At 34.1% G+C, this 10,742-nt stretch overlaps 1 protein-coding gene across 1 annotated transcript in view; it reads left to right on the forward strand.

Annotated features, from left to right (window-relative positions):
* The window catches only part of HELRODRAFT_164573 (hypothetical protein), a gene marked incomplete at both ends in the record, with an annotated part of 5,011 nt that extends 969 nt beyond the window's left edge, over positions 1-4,042 (forward strand). The window contains 2 exons of the mRNA XM_009029477.1: positions 41-236; positions 3,946-4,042. Coding sequence (XP_009027725.1) covers positions 41-236; positions 3,946-4,042 — 293 coding nt within the window. The remainder of the gene's footprint in view (positions 1-40; positions 237-3,945) is intronic.
* Between the last annotated feature and the right edge of the window lie 6,700 nt (positions 4,043-10,742).

The raw sequence follows: 10,742 nt of genomic DNA on the forward strand, positions 1-10,742 counted from the left end.
ACCGAACAAGTAAATCCAGTGACCGTCGAAGTCAAACTAGTTGAAAGGGAAATAGGGAAGTCGGTAAATGAAGCAAAAGTGAAGAGACAAGATCCGACGTCTGACGTAGAAGAATCAACCGACGAAGACCAGGAAGTTGTCAAACCCGATTTAGAAGAGACGGGAAGTAGGGATAGCGCGGTTGCTGAAAAATCAACACTCCTTGAAGAACAACTAGCGTGTGAATCATTAAAAAGGTGTTGGGAATACGCTAAAACCGGAAAACACAACTTCTTCATAGAAGAGGGTCTGTTGTATCATCGAGAAGAAATATTAGGACATAAGGTAAAACAATTGTGTCTCCCAATTTCGAGAATCCAAACCATATTACATCTGGGACACGATGCCCCATTTGCAGGGCATATGGCGTATAAGACAACGCGTTATCGTATCGGATTAAATTTCTGGTTTCCAGATATGACAGAAAAGATACGACAGTACTGTAAAACGTGTGTGATTTGTCAACTCCGAGCACCAATTAAAAGAGATCAACAAGTTCCCATCACACCGATACCTCGAAACGACGAATTACCATTCAGTCATTTGGTTATAGATTGCATTGGACCGATGATCACGGAAATAGAACCTAAACCGGAATATAATTACGCTTTGGTAGCAGTGGACTTATTCACGCGTTGGCCCATGGCCTACCCTCTCAGATCGTTGAGTGCGAAGGCCACTTGTGAAGTTTTATTACAGATATTCATGACACACTCCATTCCAAAAATAATCAGCTCTGACTGCGGAACAAACTTCACGAGTCAACTCACAAAGGAGATGTTGAAACGGTTGGGGTGCTGTCCTAGATTTAACACACCCGAACATCCAGAAGCTTCGGGCGTTGTTGAAAGATGTAACAGAACCCTGAAGACGATGATATACAAGGTTGCCCAAGATCATCCACGTAGTTGGCACAAAGTATTACCATTTGTACTTTGGTGCTTGAGAGAACGACCTTCTGCCACGACCCATATAAGTCCATTTACATTATTGTATGGAACGTTGCCGAGAGGCCCGTTAACAGTGATGAAAGAAAACTGGACAGGTGAACGAGAATTTCCTTTAAATGTTGGCCGAGGATCAGAATATCTCCAAAATCTTAAAAACAATCTGGAATTGGCGAAGAATTATGCAGCATACTATTCAGAGAAGGAACAGCAGCGTTACACACGTAATTACAATCTTCGCACGAAAGACAAACATTTCAAAGTTGGCGACTCGGTCATTATGCTCGCACCCTTGAAGATGAAAAGCAAATGGTATAACCAATGGCAAGGACCGGCGTCTATTGCGAAGGTGAAGTCACCTTATTCGTACCTAGTTGAGTTGGAAGGAAAGAAATATCATGTGCATGCCAATAAACTTCATGGATTCCATAAAAGAATTGAAGAGGCCATGATCAATACCTGTGTTATTCTTCGAGAGAATGATTCAGATTTTGGCGTATTAGATACGTATGAAAAAGAACAGAAGGAAAACAAACAAAAAATCAACGAGGAGGAGATACACATTAGTGATCTAGAAAAACAAGAAAGTCGAGAATTGATTGACTTGATTAAGGAATTCTCAGCCGTATTCTCCACGAAAATAGGACTTTTTAAAGGAACGCAACATCGTATTGAAGTTAATGAAGGATTTAAACCCAAACGTTTAAAAGCCTACAAAATTCCCGAGTTACTCAGGGGGGAAGTAAAGCGTCAGCTCAAAGAGATGTTGGAACAAGATATCATTGTACCTTCGAACAGTGAGATGGTTAGCCCAGTGGTATGCGTGTTAAAAAATAACGGAGGCGTACGTTTGGCAGTGGATTATCGTTACGTTAACAAACATTCAACAAACGATGGATTTCCAATTCCAGATGTAAAGGACGTACTACAAAAGGTGGGCAACGCCAACTTCATCAGTTGTTTTGATGCACGATCTGGATATTGGCAAATACCCTTACAAGAAAGTTCAAGATGGTTAACTGCGTTCGTTTGCGATGAAGGTTTGTTTGAATTTAAAAGGATGCCTTTTGGATTGAAGTCGGCGGGAGTAACCTTCACACGCGCCATGAAGGAACTTACGAAAGATATATATCAGTTCACAGAAACCTACATTGATGACATTGCCGTGTTTTCTAATAGTTGGTCAGAACATGTCCAACACCTTCGAAGTTTTTTACAGACAATTTCCCATGCCGGAATAACGTTGAATTTAGACAAATGTCGGTTTGCGCAGAAGAGAATTAAGTTCTTAGGTCATCTAGTGGGATCCGGAAAAATTGAGGTAGACCCATCAAAGATACAGGTACTCGATCAGCTACAACCACCAAAAACTACAAAAGAGGTACGAAAATTAATTGGATTTTTTAATTATTTTCAAACATTCCTACCCAACCTGGCTGCAACGATGCACCCGATCACCGAGTTGACTAAGAAATCACCATCGAATCGAATAATATGGTCCACCAACCATCAGAATGCATTAAATCTGATGATTCAGAAGTTGAAGGATGCCACCGTATTGAACACCATAGATTACCAACGAGAGTTTGGATTAATAACAGATGCAAGCGAATGTGCGGTAGGTTGTTGTTTAATTCAATGGGGCAACGACAAGAAAGAAAAACCTATTGCGTTTGCTAGTCGCAAACTGACCGATGTTCAAAAACGATGGTCCACGATCGAAAAGGAAGCATACGCGATAGTTTGGGCTCTTCAGAAATTCCGCTCGTGGATTTGCCTATCCAAAATCAAAATTTTTACAGACCATAATCCATTAACATACCTGACGGAATCGACACCAAAAAGTTCAAAGCTTACACGTTGGATATTGGCCCTTCAAGAGTATAATATACAATTCTGTTATCGTCCGGGTTCACGTAACGTTGCCGATTTTCTCTCCAGGATATAAAAGTCAAGAAATATTATTGTTTTTTTTTTTTTTTTTTTGGACGTTAATTTTTGTTTTGTTTAGTTTTTATTTTTGTAAGTGTGATGAATGTTACATTCATCCTCCTAGGCGTTGGAGGTATGTAATGGAAATTGTTCTATTACATGATCACGTGGAATAAGTACTAGCACAAAGCACGTGTGCTTACCTAGGAGAGAGCGCCGTGTGGTCACGTGGGTCGATTACTAGACCAAAGTACAAGCGCTTACCTAGGAGAGAGCACCGTGCATGCCTATAAATAGCCTACGCAAATAAGTTAGCCCTCTTTCCTTTATGTGGCTCTTGGGTCGGAGTTGACGTTAGTAAAATTGAGTATTGTATTGTTGCATTTTCATTAATTTTGTTTATTCGAATAATTATTTAGTTAGGTTTTAATAAAGGAGGATTAATAATATATCTGTCGTTGTGTTTAGTTAATATCGAACCCGTTACATTCATTCATTCATTCATTCATTCATTCATTCATTCATTCATTCATTTATTCGTTCGTTCGTTAGTTTGTTAGTTCGTTTATTCATTCATTCATTCATTTATTCATTCATTCATTCATTCATTCATTCATTCATTCACTCTTCCATTCATCAAGCAACCTACTTACCTGACCAGCCATATTGAAGCAATTCAAGTTCATTTATTCTTATTATCGCCATCATTAGTCATCTTCTTTTGGCGGCAAACCGATTCAAATCGTCGTCCATTTTTTATTTTCATGTCTATGCATCAACTTTTTTTTGTTATCATTTTTTCCGTCACTTATTTCTATGTTTGCCTTTCTAAATTGTGCATTATGTTAATTTTGTCATGAATTATAAATTTACTTAAAAATTGTGTTAGAATGAACAATTTGTAAACGGTAGCCTGCAACACAAGAATTTTGTTTTCTTTTAGCTTTGGTCTCCTAATCATTACTTAATTACTATTATTAATTTGGATTGATTGAATAAAATTTGATTTGATTTGATTCTCGTTTAGCTCGAGGACATTCACCAGCAAACTTGAAAAGCGAGCCAACGTGAAGAGCATAACATGGACAATGACATCTCATGCGAGAAAATCAAATGAAAAATAACAACATTCACAAATAAAATCACACACAGACACAGGTACGCGCACACAGACACGCACACACAAAATGTATGTAAAAACGTATGTAACTTTTTGTTTACATGTAAATTCAAATGTGAAGGCATGCTGGCGAATACAAAACAAATTAACCAGGAGATATCATTTAAGTGTGTGTATATATCATATGCTGGAGGATCACATAGACATTCATGCACAAATATTTTTTAACGCCAACATGTTTTTTTTTCAAAAAAAGAACCGTAAGAAGTTGCATCAATTAAGACATAAAATGTGTATTTGCTTGGAACGCAGTCGAAGATATTATCAATAAATGAATGTTACCGTATGCATGTGCAGAAAACATAAACACACTTTAAAGTTTACCAAACATAAACAAAAACACAAACACATACAAACACACTTTTGCGCACATTCTCACACACGGGCATACACATAGACTGAAGCACACATAAAAGAGGACACACACACACACAGACAAACACACAAGCAGGCGTCATATTGTCATGCAACAGCAACAGCAGCAACGAAAGAGTGTTGACGTCGTGATTTTATTCTCTAATCCTTTTTCTTGAAATTTGAAAAATGAAGCCGTCAGCGTAAAAATACAAATTGAATAAAAAATTTATCGCAATGGAATTGAGATGGAGTTGGAATTGAATCAAATACTTTTACGGTTGGCGTCCTAAATCTCGTGCTGCTGCTGTTGCTACTGCTGCTGCTGCTGCTGCTACTCGATCATGCGTTCCAATAGCTTTAACTATTTTCAACTTTCAACGTTAAAATCAAAAAATTATTCATTTATTATTTTTTTCCATTCTCTCCATCAATCAATGTCTCATCTCGCGAGAGAGAGAGAGAGAGAGAAAGTTCATTTCCTTGAACATGCCTGATGAGGACAGACACCAGCGTTCCTTTCATGCACCCTCCTCCACAAACACCAGATTATTTCGTCGACCATTGCTTCTACTCATTACATTGATAAGCTCTTACTTTCATCGTCAGTTCTATCATTTTTACTATCGTCAACGTCATCATCATCATCTTCGTCATCATCTTTGTCAACATCGTCCTCATCATCATCTTCATCATCATCATCTTCATCATCATCATCATTGCTATCAACACCGCATAACCACACACTGTGTTGGATGGACTGGTTGATACAGGCGCCACACATACACAGTGGAACTAAAATGAACTTTTTTTTAATGTATTCGCGCACATCTCGCATTTCTAACTTGGTTCTGTCTGGCCGTGAAGCGAAGAAATGACAAAAATGTATGTAGCGTAAATTGGAAATTGTCTCAAAAAATTCTGCGTAGCTCCCGCGAGGAAAGCATGGATGGAATGCATATGCATTCAACGTCTTATTGAGATTTACTGCTCCTAAATAAATAATCTTTAAAACTAACAAAGAATTGGAGCTAGTACTCGAAACACAAAATTAACAAATAATTACGTAAAAACAGTTGAACAAATAAATTGAACAAATAATTAGGAATATGCCATCCTTAATGTACTTCTAATGTTTACACAATTTTAGTTTTTGCGCGTTTTGTTTACTTAACCAGAATTTTTACATTTTTTCATTCGTTTCCCTCTGTGGGCTCCTATCGCTGAAGTATGCTTAATTTATTTTTCACTGGCCCACCATACACACCCCGCTCGCTAACAATCGGCTCTCTGAACAGGCGTGCAAATTCAAACACAGGTGTATATAATTACAATGTTCTGCACGCACGCGCACACACACGTGCATGCACGCTCACACGCATACTTGCATATACACACACGCAAATACACGCACGCATAATCGGGCCGATAAGATAATAAGGAGCATGATTCAAATGAAGCGAGAAGATGCCACACGAGCCTATTATATAATACCTCGCCACATGCAAATATGCGAAAATTATAACATTTATCTATGTTTTCATTTCTTTGTTTTGCGTTACCATAGAAACGCGCGGGAACGATAAATAAGCGACGGACCATTATCGGCGGACGGCTTGTTGTCGGTTTGTTGTTAGGCGGTAAAGGTTGCAGCTTTTGTTTTTGTAGCGCAATTTCGTTAACTTAATTGATTGCAGCTGCATCTTCCAGTCGACAGTGACGGATAGGTGGCGTCTGGAAGGGATGCTGATGAGGACGACGACGACGACGAAGATTTGGTGATGAGAGCCTCGATGACGGTACGTGACGATGACGATATGCAGGTGAGGATAATGATGAGAATGTTGATGTGACGAGTATAGAGTTGGAAGCATATTGAAGGATAATGTAAGTGACTATTTGAAGGTGTTTGTAAGCTGACAGATGACAATCTCGAGAATGGTTACGATGACGTTGATCAATGAAAATGATGATGGTGATAAATATGATGGTTATTTAGCATTTGAACCTGGGACCTGGAAGAATATTCAAATTCTTGCCAGGATTCTCTATGGTTACAATGTTGCTTACGTTTACAATCGCTACCATCATCACCAAAAATTACCATCATCACCAACAAAACATCACAATGTCGAAATGGTAGTGGTAGTAGCAGTTAGCAACATAAGCAATTGATTTGCACTGAATCACACACGCAAGGAAGTTAAAATTTTGAAAAATGCTTTGTTCAAAATCCGACGCTTCAAACATCATTCAGTACATTTGGCGTACTAAATTGCTCATTTTTTAGTATGTGTCTGTATGTATGTATGTATGTACGTATGTATGTATGTATATATGTATGTATGTATGTATGTTGTATGTATGTATGTATATATGTAGGTATGTATGTATGTATATATGTATGTATGTATGTATGTATGTATGTATGTTGTATGTATGTATGTATGTATGTATGTCTGTATGTTTGTATGTATGTCTATGTATGTGTGTAACAACAACGTGTGTGATGCGTTGGTTCAGGCGTATTGAAATATGCACCGTGCTTTTCTTTTTGATACCTCTGAAATGTTTAAAGAGAGAATTTTTTAATAGGAAATTTTTAAAAAACGTTCATGTATTTATATGTATGTGGTGTAGAGTTTGGAAAAAATTGATAAATCAATTAACTCAAGATCTAATGTATTTGTTATGCACTGTATTTGCACATACACGTGTATGCCTTTATTCAATGAAAGTTTCAAACAATTAAAACGAAATAAATAGCAATGGTAGTGTAAGGTGGTGGACTTGGAAAAAACTGATATTGACAACGACCAAAAATTATTTTCGGTGAATAATAATAATAATATTAATAATAATAAATCAATAATAGTATTGAAAATAATATTTAAAAATTAAAAATACTAAAATATAGCGGATAAGAAAGAAAAAATGAATTATTTTTGTGAAAAAAAGTTTGACGTGTTTCAAATTTTAATTCATGAATTACGACCAAAAAATTGAAATATTTAGATAATAGTAATAGATAATAATAAATAATTCAGATAATAGATAATATTTAAATAACCAATTTAATGATAAATATTTTCTGTAAATTTAAATAAAATACTAGTATAATTATGATACAGAAAGCAATAAATCTCAATTATCTTTCCATTATAGTCATAAATAAATGCTCAACGTAATGAACGTAATCAGTAATTAATTTGTAACCAGTAACTATTGAATTACCGTTTAATTAGTAATCATTTAGTAACTAATTAGTAATTTAATTAAGGTAGCAGGCAATGTATCAATTAACAATTACTCTCTCAATGTATCAATTAACAATCACTCTCTTTATACTTAGATTTATTTTAAATACTTAATTTACTTCTTGATCGATAGTACTAACACTAATAGTATTAAAAATATAGACTTATACTGAATATAACATGGAAAAAAAATAAGAATAATAATATTTATAACAATAATGATTATACAAAAACAATTTGTAAAATAATAATAATTGAATTTCAATTCAATAATAGGAATAATAATATTATTATTACTAATAATATTATTATTATTGCTACAAATTTGATCGTTATCATCACATCAGGACATTATCATTCGTCATCATCGCCGTTAATGCTATCATTACCATCACCGTCATCGTTACGGAGAATGTAAAATAATGGTACATAGTCATATAAATAGTCAAAATTATATTAAAAAATCAATAATATTAATAATAATAATAAGATAGCGTTTAAATGAAAACAGAATAATGCGACCGGCTTACGAGAAATAATATAAATAATGATTGCGATAAACAATGAGAAATATAAAAAACACCAACAATAACAATAATAAGATGAATTATAAGTATAATAATAATAATAATAATAAATTAACTTAAGGAGGCAACACAGCATATCTTAAACGCCTCGGTTTACGAGTCTTCTAGTTTTCACTGTTCCTTAATTCCTCTCAAACACTCTTGTGCTAAATCTGCCTTTGCTTTTTTCTGGTACTTTTCTCTATAACTCTCTTCTTTTTCCTTCTCTAAGATTCTTCCTTTTCTAACAACTTCGTAAAATTGAGAAACATTTATTATTCATCTTATTTTTCTTCCCATTATTATAACCCATCTCTTACAAAGTTCAAAACCCCTATTTTCGGCAAAACTCATTGAGAAGCGCTTTTGCTAGAGATAAATAGATTAATCTATTGATCGATTGATTCATCTTATTGATCGAATGATTGGTCGATCCTATCACGAGCTATATAATCTTAAGTAGGGATTTCGAAGTGATAGTTCATGCCTTGGGAGATTTTCAAATAGAAGTAACTGTAACATGTCAATGATTACGGATATAAAAAAAACTTGTTCTTTCGTAGCTCAACTCTGGTTAGTATTTACATGTTTTGGTCACAATCGGTTGAATTGTTAGCGTTCTAATCGTTTATAAAAAAAATTATTCATACAAACTCTCAACATCGACAAAAGCGTTTCAATTTGGTAGCATTCGCGTAAATTGTCTCATTTTTAGTATGTAATTTATGGTAATCCTGTCGGGAGAGTACCATATGGGAATCGAACCAGGGACTCGCATGTAATTTTAGATCGAACCGCAAATAGCATCATTTAATAAGCTTAAGATCGCCTCGATCTTAGTTAGTGACTGTATCATCAAGATTTCTTATTAAACTAAATGTGAATTACTCAACAATCAATAATATATTTTATTTATAAACAACATTGTTTATTGAAAACAAGCAAACGAATGAATAAATGAATGAACAAATCGATGAACAAATGAATGAATAAATTGAATGAATGAATAAATGAATGAAAGATGTATAATATAAGCGGATGATGTATTGTTGTAATGATGCAAGCTTTTTACATAAAGATTGATGGATCGAATGAAACTTTAAAAAAATGAAAGCAATTTTTTGACCTGCACTATTCACATGAGGTCATATATCAATCCTATATTAAAAGACACACATGTATATATATGAATGTATATGTATATATAAATATTGGATTAAGACTGTCAGTAATGCAATTATTGGTGGAAATCACAGCATGTTCCGCGTTTGGTTAGCTTCCTGTTTAATTTTCCGATCTTTCTAAGGGTAGGTAGATCGAAAATTAGTGCCAAGTTACTTGAGTTCCATCAAAAATTTTTATTTATTTTAAGCATGATAAAAATTTTGGTTTTAAACTCAAGAAACTTGACAATGATTTACGATCTACTCTTAGAAACTATAAACAGGAAGCTAACTAACGCGGAACATGGGATTTACCTCAATAATTGCATTTCTGACATTCTTCATCTTATATATATATATATATATATATATATATATATATATATATATATATATATATGTGTGTGTGTGTGTGTGTGTGTGTGTGCGTGCTTGTTGTGTGAGTGTATCATAACTTTACTCAATGATCAAACAAATGACTGAATGAAAAACAAAATAAAATAAAATAACGACAAATAAATGAAACTAATATTTATTTATCAAAAGAGATGAATAAATAAAAAAAATTTATTGAATTGATAATCTATCAGGAAAAAGAAATATAAAATTGAATAATATAGAAAACTTGTTAATTATTATAAGAATTAACATTTCCTACACCACTATAAAATGCTTACAAAAGCTGAAAAACTTATAAGGATTATGTATACAAATGCGAATAATTCAACTCCAAACCCGGCATTCAACTATGTTTTGTATATTCTATGATAGTTACATTTTAGGTCTTTCCAAAACACTTTAAAATATTCAAAAACCTCCTGGTAAATAGTTTGGCTATTATTAATAAGTAGACATTCAAAATCATTTTAGACCTTAATTTTTTTAAACCTTCAAAGTCATCCCATGTACGTACTGCCAGGCTTTTAGCTTAGACCATTCCCAGAGATCTTTTTAAATACCCAAACCAGGTAGGCACTCAAGCTTCAAAGAAATATAAATACTTGAAAAAATTCTAGACGATTCTAGAAAAATCACTAAAAGTATGAAAATCACTACCATATTTCTGACACAGATTCATGTAGGTACATCTCATTTCTTAACTGTCTGCTGAAATCAAAAACGAACTATTGAAAAAAAACTGAGAATGTCTAAGAATAAACCATTGATTGATATAGACATAGTGAGTAATTCTGTTTAACTAATAAACAACCAACCAACCACAACGGACATTAATATTACAGTGAATGGGTTTTACAATAATAAAAGATAATAATATGAAAGTTAACTTTACCAGATTATAGATA

This window comes from Helobdella robusta, assembly GCF_000326865.2.
Source record: "Helobdella robusta unplaced genomic scaffold HELROscaffold_6, whole genome shotgun sequence".
Classification (NCBI taxonomy): Eukaryota; Metazoa; Annelida; class Clitellata; order Rhynchobdellida; family Glossiphoniidae; genus Helobdella; species Helobdella robusta.